At 36.9% G+C, this 15,034-nt stretch overlaps 1 protein-coding gene across 1 annotated transcript in view; it reads right to left on the reverse strand.

Moving 5' to 3' along the window:
• Window positions 1–9,671: 9,671 nt before the first annotated feature.
• The window catches only part of plppr4a (phospholipid phosphatase related 4a), a 30,070-nt gene continuing 24,707 nt past the window's right edge, over window positions 9,672–15,034 (reverse strand). The window contains exon 7 of the mRNA XM_027145956.2: window positions 9,672–14,883. Within this exon, the coding sequence (XP_027001757.2) occupies window positions 13,420–14,883 (1,464 nt within the window). The 3' untranslated portion in view covers window positions 9,672–13,419. The remainder of the gene's footprint in view (window positions 14,884–15,034) is intronic.

The raw sequence follows: 15,034 nt of genomic DNA on the forward strand, positions 1-15,034 counted from the left end.
TTGATTAAAAAAACCATCTGGAGCGCTTACATGGATCAGTGTGTTACTCTCATTTCCACAGTTGGAGTTTTTGAAGATTAATAGGCTCAGAAAATGTCTCCAGATTAATTGGAAAGGCAAAGAAATTAGTTCAATATTCAAATCAGTTGATGATGTCATTATTTTAGTATTTAATTGAATTAAAATAGTTTTCTAACTACCTTATGAGGAGAATAGATCTTACTTTTCTTTAGCTGCTTGCATTAGTTAGCTAATGTTATCTGACTCTAACAATAACACTAGTTACTTTCATTAGTTAGCTCATTTTATCTGGCTCCAACTAACGGTTTCCAATAGTTTGCTAACATTAGCTCAAGTCAAGTCAAGTCAAGTCGTCAAGTCAAGTCAAGTCAAGTCAAGTCAAGTCGAGCAGCTTTAATTGTCAACCAAATATACCTGACACTGTACATAGTGAAATGAACCAACGTTTTTCCAAAACCATGGTGCTACATAAAACAACACAGAGATATGACTAGGTTAGCCTAGCCACATCTGGCATTTACATTAACTTTAGATGTAGGCTATAGCTATCTTATACCTGGGATCATAATAAATTTTAGTTGTTTTTTTCCACTAGTAAGCTAACTTTTTTGGTTCTGGTTCCATTAGCTACAATGACTTAGCATCAATATAAGCTGTTTTCATTCTTGTAGCTTTTGCCATTTGTTAACATTACCTAGATTGTGGTTAGCATTAATGTACCAAGGTTAGTGTCATCTGTTCCTGTGGCTCTATGAGTTCTGCAACTTTTTTCATAAACTTTTTGTACATCCATTCTTTACATTCTCTGCAAATGTCACATTCGAGGTACGACAGCACATTTCCGATCACTGAAATTCACTGAGTCACTGGTTATTAATTTACACACACACACACACACACACACACACACACACACACACACACACACACACACACACACACACACACACACACACACACACACACACACACACACACACGCCTCTGGTCCTGTTAGGCTTTTCCTCATGGCTGTCACCCATGGGTGACTTAGCGCTGATTCAGAAGTGCAGTATTACATTCTCAGCAGTTACAATCCCACACATCTCAGTAGTCATTACTTTTGCCTTTCTGTTACACAACAACTGGTTGAGTATAGACAAACAGATAAATATCATACTACTAAAAACCCGTACATATAAACTATTAAGCAGTCTAGATTACACACATGATCCTATTCTACAGATTACAGAGGCACTAGGTAATTTTGTCAATTTCTGTACATTTAGATCAAATTTGTACCTGTTTTAGTACAATGATGCCTGCAAAAATTTACATCAGGGTTTCCAGGTCTATGGTATTCATACAATACTTGGCTACTGTTTGCTAACAGTTTAATTCCACAGCATTCATTTTGTCGGGTTGTGCGAGATTGTACTGTTTTTCCAGTGTACCGATATGCTTGGTATTTGTTACTGAATGAGTATGTAGTGTGACATAATATGAAACCATTTTATTACTTTATTTAATCCGTTATTTGTCTGCTTAACTTTCCAGTATGAACACTGCAATGTTTTCTGACATTTATAGAACAACTATTCATTTTTTTAAATAGCTTAATGTACAGCAGCATTGATGCACCATTTCTTTGGCACTACTTATTTCTCAGGTGTATCTATCAGTATAACTTACAGTACATACTGTATATTTTGTAACCATGCCTAAATAATCAGCTCAGCTACTTCTCTTTATTGAGTGTATTCTATTTTATTTTTATTCTCTTAATTTGTGCCATTGTGCTGGTTTTGTTAATTCATTCGGAAGCTGTGACTTTTTTAATGGCATTCATCCGACATATACTAGCTTCAAATTGTGGCATTTGGCCCAGAGCTTTTGTTACATTGTAAGCAGATACGATACATTTTCTTTTAATTCAGTAGTCATATGAACAAGCATAACATTTTAAGAAGCATTATAAAAAGTTCCATGTCATGCTGTGGCTATTCCCTGTTGACCAGCCTGTCACTTCTACTGTGGTAGTGTTTTCAAAAACATATCACACTCTTCACAACACCTCGGTCACTTCACACAATCTCTTAAAGCATCACCCCAATCTCTGTCCCCCAGGAAAGCCATGTGTGAGTGAATGTCCTCAGTCTAAGGAAGCTTTTATTGTGAGAAATTTCCACAGATCTGCTTCCACATTGGCATGGGACTCATATGCCATAGAAAGATGGCATCAATATTTCTCCTGCATAGAAACATGCCATAGTATAAAAACAAGGGGTTTATGCCATGCTGTAAGGCTGCTCTTAGTGCATTATCACTTTCAAGAACAGCATTTTATCACATATGATTTGTTCATTATATGCAGAACAAGATGAATAAAGAATAGAATGATAATGAAAGCAAATGTCTGGGTAGCTGTTTCATTTTAAAAGCATAATGACTGGGTAGCATCTACACTACATGGCCTAAGCATTTTGGGCACCTAACATCACACACTGTATATGTTCCAGATTTAGTCCCCTTTACTGTTATAACAATGTCCAGTCTTTAAGGGAAGCTTCCTACCAGATATTTTTATGTGGCTGTAGGGATCTGTGTTCATTCAGCCACAAGAACATTAGTGGCAAGGAAGCCATGGGGTGCAGTTGGTGTTCCAATTCATCCCAAAATGTTCAGTAAAATTGAGGTCAGGATTCTGTGCAGGACAATAGAGTACTTCCACAACAACCTTCACAAACAAGGATTTCATGCATTAAACTGTGTACAGGTTTGGGGATAGGTTTGGTCTTCTTGGTTCTAATAAAGGTAAATCTTAAAACTATAGCATACAAAGACTTTGGGACACAAATAATTTGAAGAAGAGTCACATATGAGTGTGATGGACAGGAGTATTTTAGTCATTAAACAGTTATATTGTACATTTCAAATACTGTAACCAAAATGTTAATTCCTCTACCTTACCTCAGTGTTTAGCCAAAGCATGTTTGTTGTCTAAGTTTAACTTACCAGTTTTTTTATAAGTCTACCTAAAAACTACCTTTGGACTTATCGACAAGATTGATAAAGTTAAGTTCAAGTTTATTAGGGCATAAAAGTAAAGGCAAAATAAATGAAATAAACAAAACACATAACACTTTGCACTCATACTGCAGGGTGAGGATGTATCTAGACAGAGATGAGGTCACTTGAACACCAGAAGGCATTCATTTTCTGTCTGAGCCAGAAAAACAACAATTAGACAAAATGAGTTGAACGAAGCTGAGTGATGATGACGGTCACTGCAGAACTGTCCTGTCTGTCCCTGAATGACAGAAGCAGATGCAGAGACTTCCTCCTGCCAGTCACTATGGCATGTGGCACCATAACTGGTGCCACATGCTGTAATAAAATCATACAGAACATTACAGAGACACTGCAAATATTATGGGAGCAGCATGTTGTGAACGCATGAAAATGTCTAATCTACATAGCATCCTATTTCTTTGTGAATTTCAGCCAAGCTATGACTGTTCTTTTTTACAGCCATATACTACCACTACACTACATATACAACCACTATTAGCTAGCAAAAGTGAAGCTACATGACATCTAATGAAAAAACACTGCATTTTGAATTGTACTAATCTTATGCACTTAACATGTAGAGATTAAGACGTCCTAGCACTAAGGGGTGAACTGTGGTGATGTCGATGGTATGATGTGATATCTTTTTTGGATGCCTGTGAGTCATGTGATAAATATTTTCCTTTTATGGTAAAAATTGTTTCCATGATAATTTTAAATTAAACATTTATTATAGTAAATGTTTAAAGTTTGCGTTTAAAGTTTGATTTCCTGTTAGCCGAAACATATTTGTTTTTAAAATATTCTGTTTTTTTAAGACCCATGCTCAATATCATATGATTCAATTTTTCTCATTTTAAATACATTTTCTTTTCATAAACAATTTTGAAGAATGATTTTCAGATTTGTTAAGCTTTATCATGATACTAACGTTAAAAATCTTAAGGTCTATCAATGTGATGGTTTCGGGACTAACCTCCACAAAATCCCCTTTCTGGCTTTTCCAGTCTTTGTGCAACATTATTTTAGGAATAATTGAAAAGGGCCAGGACAGGGTGTTACTCTAAAGAAAGATGAGCTAGCAACATAGAAACTAGGCGACCGCTTAATATAGATGTCAGGTTGTGTTTAGTGTGGGTTCCGTCCAAAGCTATTTTAATGATTTTTCTTTCATTTTCTATGGTTCTGTATTCTCGAATAAGTGCTCAGGCATTAGGAGGACATGGAAACACTCAGTTCCCGAGTGGGGAAAATGAACAGGATCTTCTTTATGCTGTTAAAACTCCTGACACACTATCATTTTCTCACATTCATTAGAGGGCCACTAGCACTTTGCTCTCATCTAATGCCGCATGCTCATCAAACACGGAACATGGTAATTGGTGTAAGCTTGAATCAACAGCAGGAGGCTGCTAAAAGCGAATGCTTTTTTCCTTAAAGATGACGGACTGTCCATATCGTGAAGGACGCTCTTTGGAAATCGACATGTTCCCCTTTATTTGAGATGTTCAGAATTCAGAGGTGGTTCTTTTTAAGGGTGCACAATGTGTGTGTGCTTATTGTGTAGTTTCTTCTTGAGAGAAAAAAAAAAACAAAAAAACAGGAAGAATAGAGAAAAACATGGGTTGGAACCGGTCTCCTTCTAGCCAGAGACAGAGTTGCCATGGCAACCTCTGGCAAACTTACAGTACTTTGCCTCACAGATTTTGTGCCTTGCAGCAGATAAATAGGACGCTGTTTCCGAAGCTTCAGAATGATTATACACCATGTTATTGTTCATATTCTGCTTTATTTTCAAGGGGATTGTATCATTGCAAACATCAAATACAGTAAGACGGTCATGACCACCTTTTGGTGTTATTTAATTTTTTCTGAGCATGCTGCCATGCTTTTTTTCCCAGTACCAAACACTTCATTGTGCATAACAGTTAGGTAATATGTTAATACTCCACAAGCAACAGGCCAAATGCTTATCTTTTACTTATCAGGTACTGTGCTGTACTTTTTCATCTTGGATGACTTCCCAGCTGCATTTAAACTAAAGCTTTGCGAAAATAATTATGTATTCAATTTTTCCCTTATGGCAAGTGAATACAGATCAACAAGGTGTTTGATGTTACAGGTTCTTTAATTTTATATTGAAAGATTATATTACAATAGCTAAAGGAGCTAATGAAAAAACTAAAACCACAGTATTTTGCTTTTTCCAAGCCATAAACCTGGCATGATTTCCTATGTTACATGTGAGCTTTTGCTTCGGCTTGCTGTATTTCATTATGCCAAAATATTAGGGGTAAGTCTGGTAGCTATGTGCTATGGCTTGTTGACTTAGAGCTAGAAATATTTTTTGACATAAACTATTTTTGTGACACTACAGTCATTAGATACACATTAGATACACCATGGAAGATATTAAAATTGACTAGATTTAGTTTACTTTATTTTACTGATAATCTTGGTTGTTGCAATATTCTGAACAAATATCAAATATTTAATTTGATAATAAAAATAATAATAATAAAATAAAAAATATATATAATATCTATATATATAATAGATTTGAACTGGTTAAAAGTTTTTGGAACTTTTTTAGTTTTAAATATGTGCTTTGACAGAATAGTGAATAGAAGAATCTCAGGAAATCATTGTTGCTAATTACAGCAGCCAATGAAATGCTAGCCATTGACTGAGGCAAATTAGCTAGCATGTAACCATTCAGGCTTTTGTACAGACAAAGTAAAGTCAGATTATATGCCATATAACTAAATGCAGCTTACTTAGCTTTGACTACTAACTGAACATTCATGTGAACTGGAATATAATAAATCAAATAACAATAATTATTTGTGTATGTTAACTTCAGTAAACATGATGCTCAAAGGTCACATAGCATGAAATGCTAAATTTACTCTCCAAGTACTTTTAAAAAAAAGTTTATGTATAATCTTGATTGTAGGCACTAGCATGAATGTGTTGCTGGGATTTAGAGGCTTAGGGAGCCCATCTGTGCTATGGCAATGGTTTTGTTGAAAAGAGAGGAGTCCTACTAACAAAGCTCTGAACCAGAACAGGAACTGACGTCTACCTCAGTCCTCCCTGAAGGAATGTTAATATCTTTGGCAGCCATTAGACACCTCCGTTATTCTGTGACCACAAAAGTATGGTCACAAATTTCACAACCGAAAGAAACTGGAAAGAAAATTTGGACACAGACTGTTGGAGAAATTGAAGTAACTTAGTGGACACTGAACAGTTGAACCCCTAGACTGAAAAACAATTTATAATTTCAGTGGTGCCTGCAAGTCAAATTCCTGGTAACAGTATACATTGAAGGGGGGCATGGTGGCTTAGTGGGTAGCACGTTCGCCTCACACCTCCAGGGTCGGGGTTCGATTCCCGCCTCCACCTTGTGTGTGTGGAGTTTGCATGTTCTCCCCGTGCCTCGGGGGTTTCCTTCGGGTACTCCGGTTTCCTCCTCCCAGTCCAAAGACATGCATGGTAGGTTAATTGGCATCTCTGGAAAATTGTCCGTTAAATGGAGATGTGGTAGTTTTTAGAGTCTGCACCCCTGACCATAAAATATGGTGTTTCAATCCCAGATCTCTGCTGAGTCTTTTGTCCATAAAGAATCAAACCTTGTCTGTCTTCACCTTGAGCTGTCCAGCTTTGCTGAACCTGAGCCCACTGTAGCCTCAAAATATTGTTCTTGGTTAATGGGAGTGAAAGCTAATATGAACTTTTGCTTTTGTAGCTCATCTTCCTCAAATGTTGTTATTTGGTGCATTCTGAAATTCTTTTCTATCTTCCACAATTGTAAAGAGTACTTATTTAATTTACCCAAACCTTCCTGTCAGATTGAACCAGTCTGGCTACTACTAGTGGATGTTTGCACCATTCAGGGTAAATTCAAGAGATATCTTGCATGGAAATCCCAGAAGATAATCATTTTCTGAAATACATAAACCGACATCGAACAAACATGACACCTTCAGTGTCAATTGGATCCAATTTATTCCTCATTCTTATGTTTGATGTAAGAAATAATTGAAGCTTTTGCATCTACCTGATTTTTTGCATTACTACTTGAGTCAGATGATTGGATAATTGCATTAATGCACAAGTCTTCTGGTGCTACTATTAAAGTTGATTTTGTGTGTAATAACTTCAGAGAACCTTTGTTTTCTAACCATCTCAAGCCCTAGCCTAACTGGAAATTAGGTTTACATTTAATTGTGTAAAAAAGTGTAGCTAAGGCAGAACACTAAGACTGGTTTCGAAAAAAAAAGGTCTTCCGTTTTTAAATAGTTAGCAATTTGGTCCAGGCTTAGGATTTTATCTTAAAGCATAAGTATAATTTTTTTTTTAACATTTATTCAAATGTAAGCATGTAGAAATGACAGAGAATTTAATGTTATTTTGCTTGTCTTTCCTCCTTTTTCTTAAACAGTACCAGTTTCTCAGTACCGTCTTGTCTCCTTTCCCTTGCGATATTCTCAATCTGCACACAATCCCTTTGGTCTTAAGGGAAGCTGATTGAGCTGCAGCAAAAGAAAGTCCTCTCCTCTGAATTAGGTCGTCTCTCCGACCTACTTAAGACCCGTTGGCAGAATTCAGCAGCTTTAACTAGACCCAATTTCCCTGCACTTTCATGCTGTGCATTTAATCTGCGCGACCATTACAAAGCTCCATCGTTACACATTCAGAGCACAGAAGCAGGCAAACAAAGACCCAAGTGGGTAAACAGGCATATTAAAGGCTTCATTTGTACCGCTGGCTAAATGTGTGTCATTTGTTCTAGGTTTGATGGAGCAGGTCAGTAAGTGAAGGTAAACCTCAAAGCTGTATGGCTTCTCTGACTGTGAGGCATTCTCGTTTCACACTATCACAGATGGACTGGTGGAAGAGCTGTGGAAGTATCTGGAGGAGTAAGACCAACTGTTCAGCAAATGTTCAGCCTAGGATTAAATGGTTTCCTTAGAGTGAAGGCAATTACAAGGCAAATAAAATGCCAAGATGACATAATTCTAACACATTTTAACTCATCCTCAATATTTTGATTGGGAAGGATGAATAGTTTTAGAATGTTAAACATTAAACAAATAAGCTGTTATATTGGTTGACAACCACCATTCAACCACTCTCAACATGTCTTCTCAACATGTGCTTTGGTGTTGCTCATCTCCTGGATTTGGTTTTGGGATGTCAGATTTTGTTTAGATTTAATTAGAAGCATTCTGCAAATCTAGGTACAACAAACCATATTTTCCAGACTCCATATAATTTACTCCTCAATACAAGTTGCACATCATAATCTTGAGGGAAAAAAAACTGTATATAGATTTTGTTGTATGAGTCATGTTATACTGCAGTGCTGATAAATTATTGAACCTGAATGCTTATAAGCAGCTCTGATAGTAGTTTAGTTATAATTCAAATCACAGATTATATTTATGTCCTAGTTTCATTTCTTTAGTAACAGCACATTCGATGGGAGGAGTCTCTAGTGCCAGTGTATTGTAAAAAAGTCAATGACAAGGCAGAGGACTTATTATTATTCTTATTATTCTTATTATTATTATTATTATTATTATTATTATTATTATTATTATTATTATTATTATTATTATTATTATTATTATTGTTATTATTATTGCTATTATTATTTAAATTAGAGCCCAAAAATGCTAGCTGTTAATAGTGACTGTTAAAAGTATTAATACCCACTAACGTTTTCCACAAAAATTTATTTTATTGGGATTTTATGTTATAGACCAACACACAGTGGCACATAATTGTGAAGTGGAATGAAAATGATAAATGATGTCCAACATGTTTTATACTGCAAATGGGACTTCTTACGGCTTACTTGCAACAATGGCTTTCTTCTTGCCACTCTTCCATAAAGGCCAGATTTGTGTATTGCATGACAAATAATTGTGCTGTGTACAGATTCTCCCACCTGAGCTGTGGATCTCTGCAAGGTCTGCAGAGTTATCATAGGCCTCATTCTCTGATTAATGCTCTCATTGCCTGTTAGACTGTTCATTTATGTTCTGATGAAAATTTTAATACAAATCTGATTGGATCATTTGCAGTCCAAAGCCATCATTATGGTCTTTATGTGTTTTCCACCCTGACATTAGTTTTCTTTAATAGCAAAACCCCAAGGTTTTTACCCCTTGCTTATATTCAAGGCATTTTTATTTTATTTTAATACTGACCATAAAATTGTACTTCAGAGATCCCTATTTTCTCTCCGATATTGTTAGTCTTTATTTCAATATTGCTTTCAATATTTCATAATGTTTCATTCTAAATCTTTAAAGTTTTTGCTTGTCTGAACGTGTTGTAACACCGTTGGAGTTCTGATATTGTTGGTACCAACTAACATATTCCAAATTCGTTCTACAATAATAATTGTAACCATTGGTCCATCACAATAGGCAGAAACTGTAACATAAAGGTCATTTTGCTATGTAAGTCATAGCACCTGATAAAACAACAGTCTAACAGTCTGGAAAATATGATCAATAAACTATCTTGCAAACTGTATAAAATGAAATCAATTCAACTTAACCTTGATACCAAACATTTATTTTAATATGTATAAGATATATCGTCCCCAAATCAAAACACACTGCAAAGTTCAATTATATGTCAGAAAAAAAAAACATTTCTCACACGTTTAACATTGTTATGTAAAAGAAAGGAAAAAAAAATTAATAAAAGAAACGCTTCTTTATGGCACTCAAAAAAATGTCCACCCTGTGATCTTTCTTTAAACAGATACTCATATGAAAGGTTAACACTTTGCAAATGTAACATCTCTCTTCTAATTTACATCACCACATGAGCTCCCTCGAAGTTACAAATATCTATTTACAGAGGTACAAAGATCTAGTGGTTACTCAGCTGATTGAATAAAATGCATGGCAGAGCATAAATGTACTGACCACCACCATTAAAAGGCATCATGTACAAAACCAGAACAAAAAACTGAAGTTACAGTATACTGTATCAAATGACCATGCAGTTAAAAGATCCGGTTAAAGCCTTAGAATAGGGTACATTTAGACTGTACAGTCATGTATAAAATTCTAAAATGTATTAGCTCACTTCTGATTTTTATAATGTACACTCCACTGAAAAATTTGTATACTGTACACATATCCGTTATGTCTAATTCTGAATGAAAAAGCAAACAGCAACCAAAAAAATAAAATAAAATCCTAAATTATATAAATTATCCTGTACATTAAATAAATCCATCTCTGCTGACCATGTTGCAGACACCAGGGATGTTAATACATTGTTGTATTTTCCCTTCTTTTGTTCATTTTATAAATGTGTATATGGCAATGTTCAGGATTAGAAATATAGAAATGTAGAAATGCACAGTTTTAGAAGATTCTTCACAGATCAGAAACTCTTTCATTGTGCGCTCTCACTGTGTCAGTCTCAACGTGACGCGCTTCTTAGTGATGCCTTCACTGACCAATACTCGAACCAATTATGTGCACTTTAACTACGCCCTATTGTCTGGATAGTAAATCTCCTCAAAATCATGCTGCTAAATTCCATCTGGTTAAAAAAAGTTACTTTAATCAGGATGTATCTTGAATTTGACTTCCTCTATATACCGTAACAATGTAAAGGAAACTGTAAGGAATAAAACATAACAGGGTGACATGACATGACCTAAAGTGGATTAATTTTCTATAACAGCACATCCTGAAGTCTTTAATCCTCTTAAAGTACCACAATTTGCCAATTGTTACAATATTGATCAGTATTAATACACTATTTATTAATAGAATGCATGCCTTCTAACCATTTGAAGTTTTAAACATTTGTTGTTGTTCCTTTCATCACTTATATTATAACAGCTACAGTATGAAGAGTCATTCTCTCACCAGCCTCTTTATTTGTTAACATTGTAAAATCTGTTCATTATTAGAATTATATTTTGTGAGGAAGTACGCCATGTCTGTGTCACGATTCCTTTATATTAGATTTTACTATAGAAACAATAAAATATAAGAACGAGTGCATTAAAGAAATATCGCACGAGCAAGAATACTGGTTGTAGGTGTGAGGCACGGTCATGCTAAAATTCAGCACAATCTCACAATTGCGATATTGCTTTTACACAACAATTCTCTAAACAAGATTAATATTAATTCATACACAATATGACCAGTGTAAATATTTACTAAAATAGCCACAGCTAGATAGAGTGCAATGGGTTGCCATGACAGCCCATAATAAGCATTTGTTTTAATAAATTTAAACTAAATTTGGACTTTTTCCATAGTGAAAATAGACAGTGAGACAAATAGCAAGACAAAGAAATACGAAAAGCAAAATGTACCACAGATGTTATTCTAAATATCAGCAGATTTAGATATAATTTCTGTATAATCTGTTCATCAGATTAGTGGAGCAGACCAACTCTAGTATACTGCAGAGCTATGATAAGAATTACAAATGCAGCTACTTGTCAGAGTTGTGCTGTTATAGAAAATTAGCCACAGCTTCAGATTCAAGAATTCAACTGTGCTGTGGTATAAATTCAAATATAATATTTACTTACAAACAACACATGTTATAGGTAAAGTCTTAAGCTTTTAGTGATGCAGCATTGTATGTTAAACTGAAGCATTTGCTACAGTTTTGCCTTATCCCATTTCTTAGACACAGAAAGAATCTGAAAGAGTTTTTGTTTGTCTGATCAGAGTTGATATCATGCTGATTTCAACTAGCAAAGATATGCTTTGTTCTTTTTTCTCATTTTTCTCAAAATGCACTCGTTTGCATTTTTATGTGCTGAAGACTCTAGACGATAGATAATATTATGATATGAACAATCATATGATTGAAAACTACCCTATCTACTGGAGATGTACTGTAAAAGACTAACAAATGGCCATGTTAAAGAAAATTTCAGAGAATATGGTAATTTCTCTGATAAACACCGTGTTTTAAATCAAAATCAGACCTGAAAAAAACAAAAACAAACCCAAAAGCAATTTAATTCATTTAAAGGAGAATGTCTAAATGTGTCTAGGATGTCTGCTCATTATGCACCATATTGAGGAAACACTGCACAATTATTGGTAAGTTACAATAATCAACATAAAAAAATCAATAACTTACTCTAAATTTCTCAGAGGCACTCTATGAAGAAAGATTATTAGCAAAATGTTCCTGCAGTGTAGAGAAACAAAAAAAAATCAGGTGTCAAAATCAACCAAAGAGTTTGAAATCACCAGTGGTTCTTCCAGAGTCTTTGTGAAGGTTGTTTGGAGTATTATAAACACCCGTAGAGAGGAAGAGGAGGAGCAGCTTGGCAGGTGAGAAGCAGGGAAGAGGAAAAAGAATTCACAGGAACATCACTGTAAATATTTAGCCCATTAACCCGAAGCAAGAAAACAAAATTTTACATGTGTGCTCAACCTACAACTTAGAAACAAACCATAATGAGGAACATACTGCTGAAAAAAATCAAAAATTTAAATATGAATTGAATATAGTTAATGTGACTGAAAATTTAAAATTAAAGTAAATATTTAAGTATAATGTCATAGTGAGACATAGTCAGAACCTCATCTTTAGCACTTCAACAATTAATTGTCTTAAGGCAAAACCTTCCTCAGTGCAGTCGAAATGCATTTATCTAGTCACTAAGTGAAAACAGAATGGCTAATACAGTGTGTTTGACAGAATGAACCAACCCTCCATCATGCCATGTCTTAAAATTTGGTGAAAACACTATTGCCATGACTCAGTCACATATCCCGACTGGCCTAAAAGCAACGTGTAGGATAATTATTAGCCATTAGCAGAGATGAAGTAATAATTTGTTTCATTACAAATGATTACACAAGGAACAATATACCAGCACACTGGATAAGGTATGAAACTACATTTCAAAAACCACCCCATGTTGCCCTAAGAGACAACACAATTATCTGTCACGCATAATCAAAGCTGAAAAACAAAACAAAACAAAAAACACTGGCTAGGTAATGAACATAAGCGACAAAAAGTTTCCTCATGTATAATAGTATCGATTATTATAAAATGAAAAGTGGATTTCATTAAACCACAAAACCACCCTTGCGAAAGGGTTAGAAAAAATGAACTTTTGTGCTTTCTTCAATGTCACAGTACATCAAAAAAATTAAAAATACATAACGCCACCTTACAAAGTTGGAGGGAGCCAGTGCAGGTGAAAAGGAAATACTGTATATCCAGTGTGACTCCCATCTGTCCTTCCAGAGAACTGTGAGTCAGGTAAGAGAGCAAGGCCACTCTGGAACATAAAGAGGGAATGAGCTTGAAGGTTCACTCTTTGAAGGTCACAGTGGGAGGAGGTGTAGGGGATGATTTGAAAAAGTGTGGCAGGTTCCTGGCATTGTCTGGACTTGGGCCTCGGTCAGGCAGAAGGATGACGTTTTTACGGCGCAGGGTGGAGTCATGGCTGGAGGCAAGAGAAAGCGTTTCAGAGGCAGCCTCAGCTTCACTGCTCGATTCTACAGGTGTCACACGGATGGTGGTGATTGCCTGATGGTGTTGGTGTGGGTGGTGAAAATGGTGGTGGTGAAAGTGTGGATGATGAGGGTTGTTCATGTCAGGTACAGAGCCATCCTTAAGGGAATCACAGCTCTCTGAGTTGCGGTTGAGATCGTTAAGCTCAAAGCATTGGCGTATGCTGACACGTTCTGGTGGTGCTTTCCACCTCCAGGACCCACCGGCATCTAAATTGGGTTTGTTTTCCGGGTGGGCATCAACATGCACAATGCCTATGCCAGGGTCCTGCTCTGTCAGTGCCTTGTACCTGATGGAGCCTGTGCGGCTGACAGCACTGCCCTCACTCTTGGGGCTTCCGTGAATAATGCCCTGCTGTTTAGACATGGCAATCACTTGCATTATCCGTGGCTGACTGTTAGTCCTGCAGGGGGCGCTCTTCTCAGCCATCTTCATCCATTTTGACCTTGCATTCCCAACCATTCCTCCACCACCGTCACATATTTCCTCGCCGTCTTCCTGCATAGATGAGCACGCATTTTCTTGTGTCTCCTCTGGAATGTGTACTAATTGTGATGAGCCTGGTCGTGACTGGATGGATACCCTGGCCCCACCACCTCCACCACCACCACCACCACCATTGTGGTTAGCCAACGGAACAACACTAGCTGCCATCTTCATATACTGTCCAGGTGGCCCCTCCAGACCCATGGCAGTGGGTTCAGAGCTGCAGCGTACTTCCATGCCCCCCTCATGACCCTCACCTGCCTGCAATGAAAGCTTGCGGTTCTCGTTCTTGGTTTTCCATTGTGAAAGCAGTTGCTTGGATCGTGTGGAATCCATTGAAGCATGGATAGCGGCGTGACGACGTGGCACCGGATCTTCTGCACCAATAGAGTGTGAACGAGGCAGAGTGTTGCTAAAGGTTACCATACTATCCTGGTACAGTTGGCTAGCTGCTGTGATACATTCCAGCTCAGTGCTGGCCCTCTTTAGGCTGAAGGAAGAGTCACGGTGAGGTCCTCTAAATAGGATGCTTTCCGAGCGAGCTGAAGTTGGACGTTCCCTTACGCTCAGACTCTTTGGCTGGAGCAGGCGTGGAGGCTCTGTGTTAAGGTTAGGAAGAGGACGCAGGGGCTCACGGAGGGCAGGAGGAGGCATGATCGGCTGAGGCTGGGGGGGAATCTGCATGGGTGGGGGCTGAGGACGTGAATGGGGACGCGGCCGCTGGCGAAGGGACGTGTCCTCACTGGGTTTAAAGTTACCCACTGCATACAGACCCTGAAGGAGAACCAATAAAGCAATATTAGCACTGTATTTGCAGTTCCAGTTCTAGGATCTTTACACATTCTATACTCTTCTATTCTATTTCTGCCTTCTGCATAAAAGTAAAAACTGTCTTTCATGAAAATATAACACAGACACCTATCTA

This window comes from Tachysurus fulvidraco, chromosome 11 (assembly GCF_022655615.1).
Source record: "Tachysurus fulvidraco isolate hzauxx_2018 chromosome 11, HZAU_PFXX_2.0, whole genome shotgun sequence".
Taxonomy (NCBI): domain Eukaryota; kingdom Metazoa; phylum Chordata; class Actinopteri; order Siluriformes; family Bagridae; genus Tachysurus; species Tachysurus fulvidraco.